The 22,589-nt window shown below is 49.5% G+C and overlaps 1 protein-coding gene across 1 annotated transcript in view; it reads right to left on the minus strand.

Moving 5' to 3' along the window:
- The window catches only part of LOC103894741 (tyrosine-protein phosphatase non-receptor type 11), a 42,018-nt gene extending 19,774 nt beyond the window's left edge, over positions 1-22,244 (minus strand). Inside the window, exons 1-2 of the mRNA XM_009274195.2 lie at positions 22,190-22,244; positions 3,860-3,982 (exon numbers count right to left, since the gene is read on the minus strand). Of these exons, the coding sequence (XP_009272470.1) occupies positions 3,860-3,982; positions 22,190-22,197 (131 nt within the window). The 5' untranslated portion in view covers positions 22,198-22,244. The remainder of the gene's footprint in view (positions 1-3,859; positions 3,983-22,189) is intronic.
- Positions 22,245-22,589: the final 345 nt, after the last annotated feature.

A 22,589-nucleotide genomic window follows, 5' to 3' on the forward strand; every position in this document is an offset into this window, starting at 1 on the left:
AGTGGGCATAGTGGTGTTGGGTCGACGGTTGGACTCGATCTTAGAGGTCTTTTCCAACCTTAATGATTCTATGAAATCCAAATTCAGTATCCAGTACTGATGTACCACCAGCACACCAAACAAAGACTTCTCAGAAACACAGCCCTCTTGGCACTGGACTACGGCAAGTGTGCCTGGTCCTCTGGGTCGAACAAGCTCTTGAACTTATCTGCAGAGACGTCCCAAGGAGGAGTATGTTTCAGAAGAGGAAGGGCTGATGAGAGGAGCCAGGTTTGGCCAATTACAAGCTGCCAGCGGTTTGGACTCCGAGCTGAGGATTTTTTGAAGAGTTTTTTCTATTATTTTAAGACCAGGACAAACATCATCCATTCATTAACCGTATCACGTCCTCTCCACGTGGCTTGCCTCTTTCTCTTAAGAGCTGAAAAAACAAAGCCCTGTGAAGACTTGTTGCTGTAATGGTAAAGGCTGAAAGAGTGCACAGAGGTAAAGAAAGAAAGGGAAAGCAGCCACAGAGTTTCATGGAAACCCTCTCGTAACTTCTGCAATATTATTTCCTAGCCTCTCTTCAGGGACACATATCTGGATACACACCAGCACACGGCCACTTGGTGTGTGGTCTGGTCAGCCAAAACTCCATTGCCTGCTTTCTTTTCAGCCTCTCTGTAATTAAAAGGAGCTGCCTTTCCCCTCGCTGGCTTTCAAAAACCCTTGATGAAGCTGAAGGGGGGTTGAAAGAAGGAGGAAGAGGTTTTGATTGTTTTTCTAAAGGTACTTTCTCGCACTGACACCTCCATTTTAGGTACTTTTTCAAAGATATCTGTATTGTTTCCTTTGAAAAGCTTTTATTTCTCAGAAAGGAAAAAAATATATAGACCTGTCCAGTTCAGAGGTTTAAAAAAAAAAAAACAAAACTCTGTCAGGATTCAATTCTAGGTGAGAATAATAACTCATTGTTCCAGCTGCGTGTGTGTGTAATGTAACAGGGAAAGGGGAAAAACAGAGCGGGAAGACAGCCGCCCAAGTTTTCAGCTTTCGCAGCACATAAAGCTACTCATTCCATACTCTATTTGGTGTTGCAGCTCTAATTCCCAAGAACATTTATGCACATGTTTTGGGGCCATCATCAGTGGGAAAAGAGCATATCATTCAGCTGAAGGATAAGCAAAACTGGTTTACCTAACCAGTGACCACGTCCAAGCAAATTTTCCATACCCGAGACTATAGGACAACCCTCGCCTCAAGTCATGGAATAGAGATGGGATGAGCCAGGAAGGAGCAAGGACTTACAGGTAAAAGTAGTCAATGGAAGAATTCTTTCTTTCCTTGTCTTCAATTCGCGATGCCTCAAAGCCCAACACATTGCCTCTAAGCTTGTGTGTCATGTTTAATGTGCTTTCCTGGAAACATGGTATGTGTCACAGCTTTGGTTTACTCAGAACTGTGAGAGTTGGTCAGACTTTCCACTGAGTTACAATCTGTCAGTGGGCTGTGGTGGTATTGTTCAATACTATGATATTAAGGCAATGCTGTATTGCTCCGCTCTTAACTTGCATCTCATTACTGCAGGACACCGTTCATGCATTAAGGGTGTTAATTGGCTCGATCTTCTGGCCAAAACAATACTGTTATTAAACATTTACTGCAGTGTAAAGGTCTCTCTGCAGTAGGAGGTGGTCCAAACCCCCTCCGATAATCTGACACTCTCTTCCTCCCCCCTCTCTGCTTTCTGCCATAGAGAAAGCAGAAAGGAGTAAAGAAATAATAGCAATAATAAAACTGCTCTGGGACTCCATAGCCAGCCGTAGCCGTTCCACGGGAGGCCAAGCTTTTATCCACTCAGTCTCAACACGTGCCACAGCTGGAAGAGGGGAGGCAGTGGACCAGCACAGGTGGAAGGCAACAAACCGCAATGGCAGAAACACACGTGGCCTTTGGCTGAGGCACAGGGACAGAGCTAAGGGAAGAAAACTCTGCAAACTTGTGGACTGACTCCACAGCACAAGGCACAAGTGCAGTAATGCAGGTGTGGGAACTGGCTCTCCCGACAAAGCAATTTACCCTGCTATTTCAGGGTAATTATGCTGCTAGCTGGGTATCTTTCCACATCAGGACACTGTTGCACAGCCATAACCTGCATCTGCTTGCACACTGCCTGGCTAAGCAGGTGCTGTCAGTACTTCACTTTACGATCAGACAACACCCCGACTCACAAAATTACATGAAAAGAGACACTAAGCTCACATGAAGATAACCCCCCATTTTACACGTATTCCCTTGCTGCCATAGCTTGCTCAAGGCAGCTCTCTGTGACTGAGTTTATTTTCCACTCTAATTAGAAGCACTTCCTGCCTCTCTCATTAACTCACAGCCACTTCTGATTGCAAGATTACTGGGGAGCTAGTGAAGTCAGATCCAAACACTCCCCACCCAGCCAATGCGCAGAAGAAGCTGGACTTTTTCCCTTCCGCTGTGTTGCTCCATAGCGTGAGGAGCTGTGGTCAGTCAGAGCCGTCCGAGAGGCAAAGGGTGGGACTGCTGGGTTGTATTCCCCAACACAAAAGGAAGCATTTAAAAAAAAAATAAGACAGCTGCAAACCCTCCCTCTTGCCAAGCTAAGAAATGACTGCGCTTGGCAGAAAGGAGTGGCAGGTTCAAGTCCAGTGACAACTGCAAGGGGGGAAAAAATAAGGCTAAGAAGGGTTTCGTCTGAGCGGTTAAGGCAACAGGGAGAGGGTGAAGTCTCGCCGGAGCCAGTCGGCATTGCCACGCTGCTCTGACCGGCCAGCAGCTCCGGCAGCACCTGGCTGTGGAGGGAGAGGTGCGCGGGGAGGGACCGAGGCTCAAACCACGCCGGCGTTGCTCAAACCACTGCTCGATGGCAGTGCCCTGCCAGGTGGAAACGCTCTGTCCATGCCGTCGTTTGCACAAAGGTTCTCTAAACACAGTGTTGGTCAAAGGATTTATAAACTCACTGGCGTTTCCTAAACAAAATGAGGGCTGTTTAAATTAAACAGAAGCCACCACAAAAAGAGAGGTCTGTGTTACAAGTGCCTGGGGAAACCTTTGCTGAGCTATTTCCCCTGCAAGGCACCAGCTGGATGGCGCTCATGGAAGGTTCATCATGCCTTGAACCCACAACCTGCTCCTTTCATCTCAGGGACCGACTAGGTCAATGGTACCCTTTGCCTCTTCCCTTTAGTTCACCTTCAGAGCGTTCCACCCAGTGCATCTGCTCCACCGCGTCATAAGGGGCTACATTCACAAAGTCCATCGGCCAAAGTGCAGCTTTCCTCGCTGCAATTCCCTTGGTCCCAAAGAACACAAGAGCACGTTAAAGGTGGTGCACATGATACTGCCTGGGAACACAGCCACTGTGAGGCTGGTCAGCAAGCTCACTCTCTTACAGAGGTGCTCCTGGGATCCCTCACAGACACAGAAAACAAGTCTCTCCCAAAGGCAGCTACGTTAAGTTCCTTTGAAATTGGAGTGAGATGATTCATCCCTGCTGGGATTGAACATGCTCTCCGCAGAAACGTAAATGGGCTCGTTATCTTCCCTCCTCTGGCAACAATTGCTCCAGAAACACACGCCACAAGCACAGAGCCAACCCCGGCAGGACAGGGGCACGTGCAACCCACAGGGATGAACAAACCGGGGGAAAGTAGTGCGTGGCTTTTAGCACGGCCTCTGCAGCAACGGGGGGAGTTCAGCGACCCTTTAACTTCAAGCGGTACCACAGGGAGGTCATCTCTGTGCAGCACCTCTCCCCTTGCACATACGTTAATCAGAGCAGGGTGTGCTGGAGCGTTCGAGGCAGCTCCTTTCCTCCAGTCCTCCTCTGCTGCTGTCTGCTTACCTGACAGAGAGAGTGAAATCTCCTGGGTTGCTCTTACTGGGTCGAGCCAGAAAGCTGCCATGGACACCCCTGGTCAGGAGCAGCTTCTCTGCCTCAATTCCGCTGATGTTGGGATGAAACCACCTGCAAAATGCAAACGTGACATGTGAAACGGTAATTAGCCTAAGCCTGCCCTGACTGCCTTCTCTGCTGCCCAAGGGCAGACACTGTCTTCCTACCTGCGAGGCAGGCACAGAGCCCCAGTCCTATCTAGCAGCACACCCGCCTTCCACCCCACCACGTTGCAGTAACAGCTTTCACTCAGAAAAGCCCTCCATTCAGATGTTACCACGGAGAAAGTCTTCTCAGACATCCAACAAGAGAGGTCTCTTTCCCAAAGGACTTGGTCCTCCTCTCCCTCAGCTCAGGCAAAAGCAAGAGCCCTGCGCCCTTTCTGCGGCACGGACAGGAGATTCCCCCTCTGGAGGAAACCACCGGCTGCGAAAATAGTTTTGACTTTTCTGGCTCCAGGTCTGATCCTGGCTGGCTGCTTCCCACCCAGCACTTACCAAGCTCATACCCTCTGAGCTGTCATGTTGCTGGCAAATGAACTGGGCCCAAGAAAAGACCTGCATCCCCGAGGGCACTAAAGGCATTTCTTTAAGGGCTTCCCGGCATGCTTCATGACAGAAAAACAGAAAAAGCTCCAATATCAAGAGCACTAAACCTCTTGTTCTCCCCAGCAAGAACACAAGCCTCAGGCCTTCATCTCTCCCATTTAAAGTCTGTTACAAAGAGGGGATGCTCAGAGCTGGAGAGACGAAAGACTTTCCTTTGAGACTCTGTCTGGGAAGGAAAGGCACGCTCTTATCTGCAGTACACTGCGGCAGCAATAAGAAATCCTCTCGTAGCCTAAGGGCTTAAGTGTCGGTGCAAACACAACGGCAAGTGCAGCTTCCAGGATCTCCCTCTTTGCCCAGTCCCCAGAAAATAGCTAGGGCGGCTGGAGCAGACTTGTTAAGACAGCTTTGACTCTTCAACTTAAGGTGAAGCAGCTAATTTTAAGTCTCATTAGTCATAGCTCAAGCTGTGGTGCCGCAGCCGCCTTTCCCAAGAGCACAGAGGAGAAGGACCCAAACCGCACAACTGCTGTGTCAAAAGCAAAGTTCTCCACGCAGGACCAGCGCACAAGCCAGGGAAGCAGCAGCAAAGGGAACGCCGCTTTGCACGCTGCTGGAAAGCAACAGCGCAGTTGGTGTACATACCCAACAGGACATACTAGAAAAGGAAAAGAGAGACAGCTCACCCTAAGGGGAAAAAATGTTTCATCATATTGTGTGCTACTTTAACGTAATCTTTGTATTTTAAGTGTCATCAAACCATCTACTGACCTCATTTCTGATGCTATCATTCTTGATCAAGTTTCCTTGGTGGAATCGCAAGAACTGGTGTTTCCCCAGGCTTTAATGTGTACTAAATGTGCATACTAGACCAATGATTTCCCACGTGGCACCAGTTTTATGGCTCGATTTTTCAGAAACCACTGAAAATCCACTTCCTAAATGCCAGGCTCTTTTGAGTAATCTCACAAGTCACACAAAGAGCACCCCAATCTGCGAGTCACTCAATTCTGAAAGTATTGCTCAGTTTTAGACCATGCTCCAGCAGACATTTCTGCATGGGACTGCTGTAACATTTTTCATGAGCAAAGAGGAGAAGATGAGCCACAGCTAACACCGTATGATAACAAAGCTAGCTTGTTGAGTGTTTCTGAACAGCACCAACTGCAAGAGAACAGGCTGCACGCTCAAAACTCCCTTCAGAGTAAAGGACGATGCTGTAAGAGCTCCTGCATCGGCAGACAGGTCTGCGGCACCGCTCTGAACCAAACGACTCAAAACTGCAACACTTAGTTTTCCAAGCAAAGTGAAATGCGGGTTCTCAGGAGGAGCATATCTGGAAACATTTAGTAAGCTAGTTTCTTGTATACAGCTGTCTGTGGATCAGACTAGCTAACACAATGTCCCCCCAAAGGGCTTGCAAGTTTATCTCATCTCGATTGTTGCAGAGAAATGCATAACCTAGCATCTCGCTGAGTGCCTGTGTTAGGAAATACACCCAAAGACTAAACCTACAAACATAAGCACACGCACGCTCATCAGAGTGTGTTTGTCTCCGAGATACACATAGAAAAGGTCAAGAAATGTCACCATCTCCTCCACAATTTGGGATTTCCTCCCTCCCACCACAAGCCAAACAGTTTTGATTAAAGATCCTTGAATTCTGGAGGAGGAGAGGTCTATTAGGGAAGGGCCATGGAAACAGATGGTAAACAGGAATCCCAGCCGTTTCCAAGCCTTCTATTCCTGACATCACAGGAGTGACACCCTTTCATAAATCCACCATCTGCAGGGCCAGCACTTAACTGTGCCGCAAAACTGCTACTGGCATAGGAATGAACGCCTCTAACGGAGCTTAATGGAGCTCAGGGACAACGCAAAGCTGCCAAAGGCCACACAGAACGTTTCTACTGAATGCCTAATGGCAACAAAACCAGCACAATATTGCTAGCCAGAACGCAGTAGGAAAAACCTAAGGAAACATCTCTGGTAAAACAGTGGGATGAGAGCTCTCGAAGGCACGTACCCATAGCCGCGAGCACACACCGGTTCTGAGAACATCCCAGTCAGTGTGACAGCAGTGTCTTCACAAGGCTGCCACGAGAACAGGAATCACACACCCCCACGCATCCCCTCGTCCCCCTGTCACTCAAGGCTCCCATGTAAATACTTGTCCTGGGATGCAGTACCTCAGCCGGAGCCAGACCTGCGTGATGCTGAGGACGGACAACTTTGCGTAGGTTGCCAGTGTCAGGAAGAGGGCGGAGGTGCTGGGGCTGTAAATCCTCCGGCATCCGTGGCACTGGGCTCCCACGAGGAGGAAGGCAACAGAAACAAAAGGACCTTATGTCCAACATCCCCTCCAAGTGGACGGATGGGTGCTTGGGAAGGGAGGACCATAACCATTTTCTTTTTCCACCGCCCCAGCTGTTGACCACAGCTACAAAATCGATTCGCGTCAGTCCCTTTTCAGCATCTTTTTCCTAGCGAAATACTGAGAGGGAATAGCAGGGGCCACTTACAAACTCTCTGCAAACACTCAAGAGGGGGACAGCACTGTACAAAAAGAGACGGGGAAGGAGTATATTGGGGGCAAATTTGGGGCTCTATCAACTTTGATGTTGTCTTTGTGTCACTAAACAGAAACCTAAATGCTAAACACCCTTTCCCTTGATGACTCCCACTGCTTGGACAGGAATCAATTCATACACGCATACACAGACCGCTTGGTATTTAGCTTGCAAGAAGCATAAACAATGAGCTGAGGAGAAAACCTTTGCAGCCCTCACGGACAGAAGAGGGACAAAGGAAATTTCCAAATTCAGCAGCAAAAAAAAGAAGAAAGAAAAAAAAAAAAAGGGGAAAAAGCCCTCTGCAAGCATAGGCACCTCTCCCGTGGATTTCCGGAACAAAGAAAACCTCCTTGCACAGCTCGTCTTCGGAGGGCTGCGTATGGACGGGAACGTATTGCTTGGCACTGACTCACACAGGCCGCCTTCTTGAGCCAGGGAAGACACTACAGGCCTGTAGCATGAAAGGGGTATTTTCAAATTCAAGGTCATCTCCATTTGGGAATTCCGGTCCTGAAATTGAGTGCTTGCTCCCCTCAGGATTTACTGCCTGGACAACGTGGGAATTTGCAAAAACGAGGTTTGTTGCAGCGCACATCCTCAATCCCTCATGCGGCTCACAGAGCTACAAATGACTCAAAACCCACCTCTCCCACTCACGGGATATTCTGGCACACCTATTTCCAGGTCCCAGCTCGCTCCCTGTTCCTGTAAACAGCGGAATAAAAAACAACAGCAAAACCAGCCAAAACTGAACTTAAGGCTCTTTGGCTCGTGAAGGTCGCCCCATCCTACACAGTGTACACCAAGAGCCTGCCCGCTCTGAAGCTCTCTGCCGCTTCATCCTGCGGGTGAAGGCACAACCGCCAAGGCCACTACGTAGCCTGAGGTGCTTTTATCAATACAGCCTGTTTTTCTCCTGACCTGGAGTAAGCTGTACTTGCAGAAAGCATCTTTAGAGCTGTTTTTCATTATGGTTTTTACTGGAGTACATTTGTTGGTAAGCAAAACCAACCCACAACAGAGCAGATGAGAAGAAAGCACCAACCCACACATCTCTCACTAAATGGCAATACTAAAACCTGCAAACAGCCTTAGACAGTCCCACAGACTGCGAGCTCTAGCCGTGCATCGGGGGAGCAAGCACCACTCACTTGCAGGCAAACCTGGGGCTTCGAGTCAGACCTTTTGGACTCACAGATTATTCATAGGAAGATCTGCAATATTCTGAGAAGGGAAACAAATAAAGAGAATCCAAACTAGATCCCCAGCATAGGGGGGGAAAAAAAGCATTATTAATATCACACCGTCGTTTTGATGTCAGCAAATGACAAGCATTATTGTGCAGTTGGTCATCCAGGCAACCGCTCGATTGTTAGCACTTTCTGCAAAACTGAGTCACCCCTAAAGAATTGCTCTAAATAAGAGTGGGGATCTAACTTCTCATCTCTACCGCTACAAGTAAATATACGCTGTCTACTTCAGGCAATACTGCTTTCCTGCAGAGAAATGCATTTCCCTTCCATCGTTCAACCCATCTAAAATCAAACTTAAATTAAAAAGCCACCCGCAAGCGCCTTTCAGGAACCAAAGGCAACAACCAAAGCTACATGAAGAAATTTATTAAAATAAACAGAGAGAAAATGGAGAGACTTGCACGCAGCGCTCAGTCCCCAACACAGACTAACAGAAAGATATTGCTTGGGCTGCGGGAGGGAAAGGGGGTACGATTCGCTCAGAACGGGAACCGACCCCGCGAGGCGGGAGAGGGCTCTGTGTAGGGTTCAGGCCAGGCTGAGCAGTGCACCAGGCACCAGGTTCAGAAGCAGAAAGGTCCAATAGCCACGAGAACGCCAGAAAGCCCGTTGTGAGAAACCCAGCATGACTGCGGGCGCCGTGGGGGTGGTAGTCACTGACGTGGCGTGCCCTCAACACCACTTTCCTTGCGGGGAGTGCCTCAAAACACCGGCTCCGGCACTTAGCTCCTCACGCTGCATCAGCTCTTCACCAGCTCTCGCAGCCCTACAGCTGGTCTTTGTCGAACGGCTCCCCCCCCCGCCACGAAAGCCTTGTGGCCCCATTCGAGCGCTCAGTGGCCAGCACGAGCAAATCTGGGCACAGGCCAGACAAAGGCAGATCCGTTTCTCCAGCTGGGATTTACCCGCTTACACAAAAGGGCAAACCTTAGGTAGATGCCAGCCGTCCCCCACCCACGCGCTACGATAAAATCTGACCGATGCAACGGCTACAGACCCTTCCTGACCTTGTGGGCACCAAAATAAGCAACGGTGGTGGCACAGCTCCCCAGGCCCAGGTAAATCAGATATAAGGACCTCTGGCTTCAAAACAGGCCCTTGGGAGGGAGCAACGTTCCAGCAGAAGCTCTGGAAAAGGAAACCTTTCTCCGTGTTAAAACTTATCAAAGAATTTCTCTCTAATTACTAAAGAGTCGTCTTTTCCATACAGTGTTACTCATTTCTTCCCTAACATAAGCAGGAATGCTTTTTTCTGCTGGAATGCATCCTTGTGCCCTTGTCTTGGGATAAAACAGAACAAATAGTTGAGCAACACCGTTACACCCTCAGAAATCTATAAAACAAGGCATTTTTAAAAGCCTAGCTGGGAATCCTGGTATTCTAAACAGCTCCAGCAAACATCCCACGGATAAAAAGCACCATACCTGAAATGATAATTCTGAAATGATTCAGAGGCCATTGAATGTGGCATCGGGGAAGCAGGGTGCCAGCATCTCGATCCACCAGCAGATGAACTCTTGAAAATGACTGTCTGGGGTATCCCAGAGGGATACAGCTCCCAGCTAACACTTACAGAGCTGCTGGGGCCCAAGATCCTTTGACCTATAGGTAAACGATAAAGTTCCTAAGTGAAGTCCCAAAGGAGATGGAAGCAAGTTATTCCAGATCACCACCTTTTCTTTTTCCCTTCTCTCACACAGCTCAAAGAAGGTACAACGTGCGTCTTGCACGGAAGAGAAGGCTGCCAAGCGAACACGCTGGCTGCTGAGACTCACAGACCCGCTCCCCTCCGAGCAGACACAGGATGTCTACCCCAGAATACCGCACACATGAAAGCCAGAGTCATCGCTGAAGACTTTAAAGCAATTGCCACGGGGCTTGGGAACAGCATGTGCCCAGGGTTTCACTACACTTATTTGGGGGCATCCCCAGAGAAGCCAGCACCAGGTGCACATCCATTGCAGGCCCCTAGTGCCTGGGTTTGAAGGCCAATTTAGCCCAACGTCAGCAAGAGAATTTGGAGCATTTGTAATGGTAAAACTTCTTTTTGTTAGGCTTGGAGAGGATCAAAGCAAATGTGGCTCAAGAGACAACGCCTACGCACTTCGTGTGTGGTTAGCCCTGTTTGGTTCAACACAAACTCCAACCCAGCAAGCTGAGGTCGTTCGAGAAACTGGAAAAGGGGGAGGAGGGGACCAACCGCCACCAGACTTCCCTTCCGCGATGCTATAGCCTCTCGACACTAGCCAGGAGCAAGGGTCAGTGTTCGCAGCAGATGCTGTCGGTACAGGGCAGACGGACCCCCCGGTCCCACAGCCAGAGACACCCCGCCTCCCACCGCAGCGAAGGAAGGGCAGGATGCAGACCCTGCCCTTGGAGGCAGCCAAGCAAATAAACAACCGAAGCTTCTTCCAGCAGAGGAATGAGGAGGCTGACTCGTGAGAGCAGGCGTAACTTGGGGCAACGCAGTGCTTTGCAAGACTAAGTTTCCTATTCAGCAAATAGGAAGAAATCTTCAGAGCTGCTTAAAGGATCCGGACACTTATTATCCATCTAAAGGGAATACAAAGACCCATCGGTTTGCGTTTGCACACAACAGAGACTCTCCCTTCAGTGCTGAACAGCGAAGGGTACATACCTCTTGAGCTCTCACAACATAGTTGAAGCAGAAGCGAAGCTGGGACAGTCACAGAAGCAATTCACTCTCTGTAAGGTTATTAATCCTTGGAATGGGACTAGTAGGTGCAAACTTCTGGGCTGAGCGAATGCTGCTGTCCTGTTCCTGCGAGAGACCTCTGGTATGGAGGAGGAGGAACAGAATCAGGATCCTGGCTTGGAGAACAGACAAGCAGCTCTTTTCTTGAGGGAGATTTACCTAGGCTGGGACTCAGACCCTGCTGCCTCTGGGAACAGCAAGGCTCCACACAGCATGGTTCGCTCTCTACAGCTTGCCTGTGGTTGGGGAATATCATGCCCACACACTCAGCAAGGCCGCTTTGGCCTCTCAGCTGCCTGGCAACTTGGCCAAGGTACCAGGTTACAGTAGGAGTCCCAGAGCTAACAGTAATATTTAGAGCCATTTGTCAGAGGAATGCTCCCTGCTGAAGAGACCAATATCTGGCACACTCACTGGTTTCCAAGAGGAATGAAAAAGGCATTCCTCACTTGCATGTTTAGGGCTTTTTGCAGATATGGTTCAGGGTAGGAAGCAGCTACAGCATTGCAGCTCTCCGAAGAGCAGCAGAAACTTGCTTGTGTGAGCAGGCTGTTCCTCACAGACCACCTGGGGTTGAGCTGAGCAAGGAAGCCTGTACTGTGAGAAATCGTCAGCGGACCACATGCTGCCAGCAGCTCTTCAGTTTATAAACCCCCCAGGCTGCAAAAGGAAGAGCAGACCTTCTAGAAACCGCTCAGGACCTCATGCAAAACAGAAAGCATCCCGAGCGTCAGTAGTGCTAACTTCAAGCATTGAACAAAAGAGGTTAGATTTGGAGTGTGGAGTTGACGTATAAAACCGACAGTAAAAGCAAGGCTGCATTCTCCTCGTTCCAAGACACTCAGGGTCACCTTGTCCAAGCTTTTCTCTGGATCCACCAGGGCTGAAAGTTTCCTCTGCCCAAAACACAGATGTTCTGATACTTCCTTGATAGGAGTAGAGACTCCAAGAAGGGTGCTCCATTTTGCAGCAGGTCCCGCAACAGCGCACCACACGGCGATACTGACACAGACCCGCCTGCGGGATGGCACTAAGCAAGATGCTAAAACATTGGCCACCAGCAAAAATCCACAGCGAGGTGCTTGCATAGCATGGCATGGCATTTCCCAGACCTTTGGGGGGGGGGGGAAGGGCAGACTTTCCTAAAAAGATGGTAATAAGCAATTCCATGTTAGTTGAGGAGAGGTCACACTTGTCCTGCGACATTAAGGCTTAATTTAGCAAACTGTGCATTTACTATACAGCAGGCTGCTGTTGGTTTCAAGATGTTTCCATGCTGAATTATTAGCATTCACATCTTCATTGAAAGCTGTTCTACACAGGCATGGCTGCATATAAAGCATTTCTCAAACCTGACAGAGCCACACCAGCCTCCTTTGTTGGTTCTAGTCTGGTTCAATTCAAATCCCATCAGAAGACTCATTATACCAAGCATAGCCTCAAGGGAGTGTATTAAATAAATATACCCTGCAAATCTATTCAATTCTACATACAGGTAAATATTTTCTTTTTCCTAAAGCAATTAGCATCATGACAGCTAACCGTGACAGTGCACATAATCTAATATCCCCCAAGACTTCTGTAAACAACTTTAAAACAAACAAACAAAAATTCTTACTACATTTCTAAATCAGCATACCCATTTCCATAGCAGGTACAGAAGTCTGCGCTGCATCCTCTGGGGTGCAACAGTCACTTCTATAGAAACCGGCTTGCTTGCTTCCTTCCCCATATATTTTACAGAGCATTTTCCTAATGGATCTCACACTCCTGTGAGAATGGTTAACTACTTTCTCGGAGAAGGTACTCACCTTGTTTTCACCAAATTCCAATAGAATCTAGATGTCTAACATCCTTTGGCTCGTTTAAAGAGTCCAACTTTTGCACAAACCAAGTTCTCACCACTAGCACAAACAGCCAACTCAAAGCACACGAGGTGTTTATGCAGAAAGTCTGGCCTGTTTCCACAAGTGCTGTTTACTCCAACACTTAAAGACAAGGAACGGCACAAGCAATAGCAAAGAGCAGATGGACTGGCTGCTGAGGCCCTGACCCTGAACGGAGGTTGGTGGGCTTGCTCCCAATAAGCAGATTCACAGTTTTCACCCACTTTTCAAATTGTCTCAGAGAGAAGGATGGTGCCTCCAGCCTTCCCGCAGCCTCCCCCCGATCACTCACGCGGGCAGGGCAGAGTGCCTTCAAGCCGCTCCATGCCCCTTTGCCAACAGGTTTTGACACCCAAAGAAAGACTCCAGTGATAAATGTGGGACAGAGAGGCACAGAAGCCAGGGTCATGCAGCACAACCCCTACTTCACGTGGTATCATTGAGATCCCCTGGTTCTTGACAAAGCCTTCAATAAAAATAACACAGGATCTCAGAGTAACCGTACAAGAGCAGGTAAGTAGGACAAAACCCTGACGTGCTTTTGACACGAGTAACCAGCTTCCCCCACTCCTACCCCATAGCTGGACAATGGCTGAATGGTTGAAAAGAGCACAATATTAAACAGCAAGGATGAAAAGGTGTGCTGGGTTGGAAGAGGCCAGAGACCCTTTTCTGCTGCAAAGCAGAAGTCAAGCTCTCATTTCAGGAGGGGCAGATTGGTAGTTTTTGCAGGCAAACTCTGTAGCTATCCACAGGGTTTTGTAGCCGTCTCTTTTAAGCAGCTTATGTGCCCCACTGGATTTAGGTACCACAAGAAAAAGCTGATGCTATCAACCCCCTTTGTGTGCAACGGCCAGCCCAGGCTGAGGATGCATGCACATTTCCAACCACCAGCCCCACCTCCTTGAGAAAGGCCAGGTTTCCATTGACACCCTGTAAAAAGAGCCGGGGTTTTGCTCAGTGGTTTTTTCCCCCCCCGTTCAATTTCAAGACATATGGTTAGTGAATGTGTGCGCACAGAGGGACTTCCCCAGAGAAAACACAACCAGAGCAAGGCAGAGCACTGTGTCAGACAGAAGAGATGAGACAAAGCAGTCCAGCAGAGGCTTGGTGACCTGCGAGGCTGGTGAGGGGTCTGGAGAACAAGTCTTATGAGGAGCGGCTGAGGGAACTGGGGTGGTTTAGCCTGGAGAAGAGGAGGCTCGGGGGAGACCTCATCGCTCTCTACAACTACCTGAAAGGAGGTTGTAGCGAGGTGGGGGTCGGTCTCTTCTCCCAAGGAACAAGCGATAGGACGAGAGGAAATGGCCTCAAGTTGCGGCAGGGGAGGTTTAGATTGGACGTGAGGAAAAATTTCTTTACTGAAAGAGTGGTTAAACATCGGAACAGGCTGCCCAGGGAAGTGGTTGAGTCCCCATCCCTGGAGGTATTTAAAAGACGTGTAGATGAGGCACTTAGGGACATGGTTTAGTGGGTGGTGGTGTTGGGTCAATGGTTGGACTCGATGATCTTAGAGGTCTTTTCCAACCTCAATGATTCTATGATTCTATGACACAGACAACTTTGGGGTGCTGATTAGCCTAACTGTGCGGCATTACGTACGGTGGGGTCCTGCAGAACTCTTCTGCCAGGCTCAGGTCAGAGAGGGTCTCACCCAGGCCCAGCAAAGCAGCAGCAGAGCCAGAGACACAAAACCCAGAGCCCTGGTCCTGCATACCAGAGCCCAGGCCGCTAGCCCACCGGCAAGCCCCAGTGAAGCCCCTGGTGCTGTTTCCAACACTGCCATGAAGGATGACCAGCACTACTCAGTCTTCATGCCTTGCTGCACTGCCGAAACTGTGCCGTAGGAACCACTCACACCCCCTTGGCAGTTTAGTTATCAAGCCCTAACCCCCAGGGGAAGCCCTCCCTCCATATCTGCGGAAAGCCACATTCCCCTCCTAGCACCCGCTACCTTCCCGGCAGATTTTCAAGCCAGCTGACATGTCAGAGCTCAATACCAAGGCAAGGGCAACTTTTCCGTTTCATTCAGCAGTCTTTAGGCCAGCCCTTCCTGAGACCATCCCCAGCCCACTGCCCTTCTGCAGGATGGGCCACCGATGCTTGCGCAGAGTGGGTGTGAAACAGCTTTGGCTGCAGTAATGGAAACCTCAACCTACATCTCTGCCCGTTAGATGGTGACCTTCATGAAAGGCAAAGCAGAGCTGCTTTGAGCTGCAGAGCGGCAGCGTACCTAACGCTCCTCTACGTCACACTCAAAGAGGGTTTTTAATTCACTACCCACGTTTTGGTTTGAAACTCAAATACTACCGTCAGAAATGGTTTCATATACAGCTCTTCAAAAGAGTTTTTCCACAGATGTCACTTGCAAGACAGTGCACTGGGCAGAGCGGTTTCAGTCAAAGAAACTGGTTTTAGCTAGGGATTAGCGGTGGCCTCTGACTATATGGGTAAGATCAGGTTTGTGACTCTGTCATTTAATTCCAGTTTCAGTCCTGCCTCTGGAGACCTGGAGGAAGGTGGCTGGACAGACCCACAGCTGCCATCCGGGGGGAGGGGGTGGCTTTTGCTGAAACAGGAGGAAGAGAGTACACATACAAAACCCAGAGACAGCAGTAAAAGCACTCCAGGAGCTCTTTCCTGCAGGCCTTCGAAAAATAGGAGCAGGCAACACCCTCCTGGCAGGGAGCTGGTGCAGACAGTTTCCATTTACTGGCTCTGGAGCCTCCGCTGGCATTAATTGTTAATTAATATAAATTCACATCTGTCCTATCTCCCTGACACATGCAAGATTCTGCACTCATCTACTCCCTATGATTCAGTCCCTTTATCTAAATTATTCTAGTCCATGCTTGCCATTGGCACATCTTCCCCTTTTCACGCGCTGTCCCATTCATTCACCTTCTGAGCCATCCACCCCATCTCCCCCACTGCCTAAAAGCAGCAACATGTTCATGATCTGTCACAATCTCTTAGCAAAGGGTTTCAAGCTGGTTAGGTGTCTAGAGCAATGATTTTGCCTAAGAAACTAGATAGCTTGTTAAATCTGGCTGACATCAGAACAGAGAGAAATCACTCCAAGGACAAACACCACGAAAAACTCCTGTCACATAAATAGCAGCCAGTTAAGGCTACGCATCGCTTTGCATCTGCTCCGCAAAGTCTGCAAGGGTTCACTCTGCTTCTCTGCTTTAATGTGAAACTGTTAAAATTAGCATTTTTGACTGATGCTCTTTCCACTTCAGAAACAGACCCCACTCCTTTCTCAGATCTCACTAATACAAACCAAAGCACACAGCTACAGCACGCCCTCCTTCATCTCTGGAGCCAGGGACCGGCCACTCAACCGTGGAGATGTAGCAGCTACACTATCCAAGACAGCGTTGCTCCAGCTGTGGGCAGAACAACATTCCCCTTCACTAACGCGGCTCCCGTGTACCCAGACACAGTCTGGACTGATAAAAGCGTAGCCAAGTCCTCCTCTGAGCCGCCTTCAAGTTCAAAGCCTGCAGTGGGAAGTGCAGGCACAGAAGCCCTTCATTCAAACATGTTAAGGTACTTCTTTTCTACACCTTAACTCCCTTTATAGCACAGTCACGATCAGGAGCAAAGCCCCACCGTGACAGACACTGCAGAAAGCTCTCAAGGGGTGGTCCCCGCAACAGGATCTCACAACGTGAAGCCCGGGAAGAAGGGCGTGGGAGACGCCCGAAGTGGCGTGGCTTGTTGAATTTTACCCAGCGAGGCCAGGACTAGGACTGGTGCTTCACACTCCTATGAAATGCAGCCTCCAAGCTGGGCCTAATTTCCATTAAGGCTGACCAGCCTGGAAGGACAATACACGGTTCAAAGAACCTGAAAGGGACCGAGAGCTTGCAGGCCCCTGGTGACTGCCAATGGCGTCTAGCAGCGACCTTTGTGCTCCGCACTCATTTAGTCACACACCTGTTTCGATGGCATTTCTGTCTGGATCTTTCAGCTCTAGTTTTAGAGACACAGCTCACCCCGGCTTCAGGAAAGGTGGAGGAAGATCAGCAGGTCTAAAAGGGAGGACAGCTCACGGGAGATGCTGATTTCACAGTTATTTGTCTCGGTGATCCTTCCAGCAGCCTTGGCCATATCCAAGCTGAAGTGGCTGCAGAGAGCCTGATCCCCCTCCGGCCTCCACACACGTTAAGCCAGAGCGTTTGAAGGCTCTGCCTATCGTAGGGACTTCCTCACAGCCCATCCCACACCGCTGATACAGAAAACCTCTTTCACCATCATGTCTTGCACTCCCCAGATAAAGGCCCTGCAGTGACAAGGAAAGGAAGCCACGGACAAAATTAAGATCCTGGGCACAAAAATACATCATCTGCAGACAAAAAGGACAGCGTGCTCCGCAGGACTAGAGCAAACAGTGGGGCACCGGAGCATGAGTGTGTGACCTGGCCTTCAATTGCAGTGCAAAGCTGAGTTGCGTTACGCGCTCGCATGGGTGCACATAAAGGATGTGAAAGAGACTGGCACCTGCCTGCTGTGTCCTCCTCACCTCATGTCAGTGAGCAGCTGCTGTCATTTCAGCCCCACCGAGGCCAGCTCCTGCATCCCCCCCCCCGGGGGGGGCCGACGGGGGGGGGGGGGGCCCCCCCCCCCCCCCCCCCGCGGGAGGCTGGCAGACGAGGGGGCTGTGCACCCTTGGGCACACGTACAAGGAATGAGAGGGATTATGCCTGTGTCATTTTGAAGGTCTACCACCACTCATGGTCCAACGTTTTGCAAACACTTGATCTAGCAGCTCTAGTCTTTAGAGCCACAGCTTGCAAAATCTCGAGCACGTGTATTTCTCAAGCTCTCCCCTTGCTAAAAAGGCTTCCTGCAACAACATCCTAATACCCAGCATGCTGCGCTTTCATTCAGGCTGGCTGCAGAAGCAGCAGCTCCGGGTTTCTCTTTGGCCAACTCGTGCAGCCAGGAGAGTCTATCCAAAGGGCGTAGAGTGAGCATTAGGACACAGCGATGGTACAGGGGACGTTTACCACACATCAGAGAAAAGTCTAAGTGATCATTCCACTCTGTTGTGGAGACAGATAGTGGATCAATGCAAAACAGAGTGTGCCTGTTTGCCGTTATGCTTGGGTATTCTCGCGCCCACATTACCTTGTGGCTACCATATGCAGCATGCCTAACTACAGCCACGGAAGGACACTGTCAAACATCGGGCTCCAGCTGGTCCTCTCTAGCCACAGGAAGAGATGCTTCAAACTAAGAACTGAAGGCAGGAAGGAAGGAGGAGTTGTTAGAGAGCTTGGCCTCCCACCACAAGTACAAACTTACATTTTCACTTCCAAAATAAGATATTACACGCTCTTGCTTGGATGCAAGAGTTCCTTCTTTAGAGCATCACGTGGTTCCCTATCCCGCAAGGGCCTATCCCCACCAAGTTACACGTGTTATCAACAGACCCATGTCAGAGCACTCTGAGGACAGAGTCACATCAGAAAGAAGGCTGTAGAAACGTTGGCGTATGAGCCATAACAGACGAAGAAAACGAGCCATTTACAGACCAACTCCTGTCAAATCTCAAAATACTACTGTAGACTCGGCTAGTTCTAGGCAATAGCCAAGAGAAGAGCACGCCTCGTGAAAAGCTTTCCCCTATGCTCAGTTTCTCTGGGCATAGCGCAGCCCTCCTAGCATGGGCCACCAACACCGCAAGATAGCTTTTTTTGCAGAAAGTGAAGTCTGAGCGTGCTCTCCGAGATGTGGGGTTTCAGCCCTCACTTCTGCATCTCAGTAGTTTGTGTTTGGAGGTAGAGGACGTAGCATCTTGTCAACTTGTCCTCTTTGCCCGAGTAGCACAGTCTCTCCAGTTGCACCTGAAGCCAGATATCGGAAAGCAGCATGGGGAGTATCCCACTGAGGTTTGACTTCAAAGAGAGAGTAGGAGAAAACAAGCCCTATTCTACCTCAGGGTGTTAGGTCAGAATGGACTACCCTACCACGACGTTGCAGTATGGCATTAAACCATATCCCCTGTGCTTCCCCAAAAGGGCCATGCAAAATTCATAACCAAGCTAGAGCAAAGTATTTCAGCATCTTGGGATACAGCAGACTCGGCATGTTAACACTTACCTCTACGTGTAAATCTGTCAATGAAGTTTCCTGTTCTCGAGCACTGAAATTAGACATAGTATTTCTACTCATTGTGCATTTGATTTAAACACAGGGCCACCTCAAAAGTCGGTTTGACTGCTCAGGAAATGAACTACACACACAAATACAGCCCCTCTTTACTGCCAAGAATGCGTGTCAGTTATGGGATACCCACATGATTTGGGCAGAGGGGTGTTATGTAAACTTTAACTCAAATTCTATGACTAGCGTAGTAAAGGCTTGGGGCAGAGACTGCAGGGTAAGCCATCTGTCCCCCTTTCCTCAGGGGACGGTCTTTGATAAAGGACAAATCCTAAACCTGCCACCTCTCTCTTTGAATCATTCATACCAGCGAAGGATTTGGCTCTCAGCCTATCACTAAAATGTATAGCTGGTAAAATCCAGGTGTGAGGTAGCTGGGGAGGGAAGACCACAGATTAGCACCTCTCCTCGTCATCTGCAGAGAAGAACCGATGGGACTTGAAGAAAAGACCCCAAGAGGCCGGAACAGGCATCAGCTGCTACCCTGGGCAGCAACGGTGCATACTCCCACAGGCAGCAGAGGACTTCAGACACCGGGTACCCTTACAGACGTTTCCAGCCAGGAACTAAGGCCAGCAGAAGGTTGCTCCAGGAGGACAGCAGGGTGCAGCAGGAGAGGAACTGTTAGGCTTGGTAATGCTACCCGAGTGATTTACCCACAGCTACCCCAACCTCCACGCTGCCTGTGGAGATCTAGGAGCAATCGCAAGTCCAATGGGTGCTTTCAGGAGCAAAACCTATTCCTGCCCAGCACCCAGCTGCTACAAGTACAATCCCCACCGATCTTGCTGTGAGTTTAGGACCTAATACCCCCAAGGGCAGAGGCTCTTGCTGAGGCAGCTTGGGTTTGTTTTCAAAGCAAGCGTAAAAATCCCTTGCAGGATACGCGCCGTGTTAATTTCCCCATTCAGATTCCAAATATTTGCTCGCTCCAGAAATAACATCAACATTCAGCATGCTGGTTCCTCAACAGTGCGCTCCACTTCCAGGCACGCCCCCGCCGGCGGTCCTTAGGTCCTTACCCTGCCCCGTGGGCCTGTAAGGCAGCCGGCAGCAGTCACCGGGGCAGGCAGGCCAGTGGGTGGACTGCAGCCCCCGAGGCTTTGGGAACCCCCCTCCAGCCTGCACGGCGAGACCTCGCTTAGCACGGTGGCGGGCAAGAAGTCGGCTGCTAGTTTAGTGCCTGGGTTTAGCACGTGCCACGCCGAGGCAGAGGGCAGGAAGCACAGCACAAGACCGAAACCGCTGGGAAAAAAGACGTGAGTTTTGCCTGACAGTCCTCGGGCTCCACAGAATGGGAGAGGCAGACCTAGTTGTATCAGGCCAACGTGCATTTCAACACCCAGCTATACTCGCCTGCACCAGCAGGAAACTGGCGGCTGGGGCTCTTCCAAGTTGCCCCGAGGATTTACACCCATGTTCTCTTAATTAAAAAAGGTGCAGCTAAGTCCCTCAAGCTGTTTTGAATGCATCAGCCCCAAAGGTGTGCAAGGTTATTATTTTCAGCTGCAGTTTTCAAATTTTCTGAATTAATTCTCTGAATTGAACTTGTATTTGAATCAGCCTTTTCTACTCAAAGGGTATTCCGCTGTTAGGACCACCGTGAACACTGAGCTACACTTTAACCTCAGCCAGAGAAGGCCTTACCCACTAGTCTCAAAAGGTCTAATAGTAGGAGAAATCTCTTTTGAACTCCCTCCATTCATGGAAGTTTACTGGCCTGTATATTACAGATGGTTTTGTTCTCATAAAGCGAGTTAAAATTAAATTGCAGGCCCACCTGCCAGACAGTTGGGGCATTAAAAATATGTATCACCAGCCAGCACCGAAACTAGCCCAGCTGTCGTCTGACTGACAGGCTTCCTCCTGGAGCAGAAAAGTATTTGTTTAGCTGCTTTGCTATGATCCAATGAAGCAGAACACACCCAAAGAAGAGACCAGAAACTGAGAAACCAGTCACTTCTGCAACACGTGAGAGAACAGCATTGAAATGAGGTAGTGCAAAAGCCTTGGGATGCTCTTGAGATACAAGGGAATGTAAACTACCAACAGGCTGTAGCAACTTTCATCATCTGAATCCCTGCAGAGTGCTGCAGAGACCAGCCCATGCCCTCCGCACGCCCAAGGAAGGAAGGAAGGAAGGAAGGAAGGGAAACCCAAGGCATGCTCCCCATTACACTCCATGGCAAAGAGCCATAGCCACTTGCATAACGACCCCATTGCATTTAACAGCCTCAAACGCGGCTTGAGACACAGCCCAGTTCCTGCCCTGGATCTGTTCCCCGCGCTTCCAGCAGACAGGATTGCTTTCTTCACACACGCTCTTGCCTGCTGTGCCTCCCGGCCTGGCAAAGGGATCGTTTCACAGTCCCTTCCCTACTCCAGGAGACCCTTTCTCATACAGCTGCTTTTATAGTTCATGGCCCGTATAACCTTCACTACTTTACAAACTGCCCTTCTGACTAAATGTTGCCATTTCATGCAGTTTTTAAGGACCTACAAAATGCAGCTAGAGCATACAATGCTCCGACACAGGCACGCTAGTTATCAGCGCATGAAAGTGCGCTCAGCTAGGGACACGGCAAGGCAAATGAAGAGATAAGCGAGTAACTATTAACATAGCATTGCTAACAAGGTAATACAAGATAAAAATCTAATAACATCACAAAATAACATACTGCTAACAGCAGGGATAAACTCTCCCAGGCTGCAGTCAGCACCAAAAGTCTCTTCAGTAATCATATTAACAGTAATCATAGTAATCATACAAACGAAACTGCTAACACACTGTTTCCCAGCGCTGAAGCCGGCACAAGGAGAAAGTTACCATCACCCCTGTGCTGCAGAGGCATCTGAAGGGTAGTTTCCACTGGAGAATCTTGCACTTCTGCAGAGAATTTGCTAGTCTGTGGCTAACAAGCACTGTTAATCACTATTCCCACCCTAACAGCGCCCACACCTTCGACTGTTATTAGCTCACATCCTCCTATAGCGCAAGTGGAACCTTTCTGTGCAATCTAAACTACACAGATATCTCCATACCTTCTCCCCTTTGCTTTGTTCCCACTCAGAAATATCAGCTTTGTTAAAAATAGAAGCTAGACATACACAGAACAGATATCCTACCTCACCATAACTGGTCAAGGTTCCTGACCCGGCAGAGTATGCAGAGAGATTCGTTAGTCCACAGAAACCACAGGACAGCTCAAAAGGCAGTAAGATTCGTAGGATATGGGAGGTGGGGAGAGCTTGCTCTAGGATGCGGAAGGCAGTTTGCTGCCCGATAGGAACGTTCCAGCCTCCAGCATCCTTCAGGAGGGTTGGCCAAGGTGGCGGAGCCTGGAAAGTTTCAAGCGAAGAAGTGACAGCTAGTTATTTACCAAAAAACAGCCCAGCTTATTCTGGAAGGGAGTGGGGGTGGAGAGAAGAAAAGGAAGTCATCTCGTTCTCTTATCGGTACAAAGCCGGCAGCTGTGAATTGAGTGTTTAGAAGGGGACTGGGGAGGGTAACCACCACGCGCACATG

Source organism: Aptenodytes forsteri, unplaced genomic scaffold (genome assembly GCF_000699145.1).
Source record: "Aptenodytes forsteri isolate BGI_AS27 unplaced genomic scaffold, ASM69914v1 Scaffold16, whole genome shotgun sequence".
In the NCBI taxonomy this organism is placed as follows: Eukaryota; Metazoa; Chordata; class Aves; order Sphenisciformes; family Spheniscidae; genus Aptenodytes; species Aptenodytes forsteri.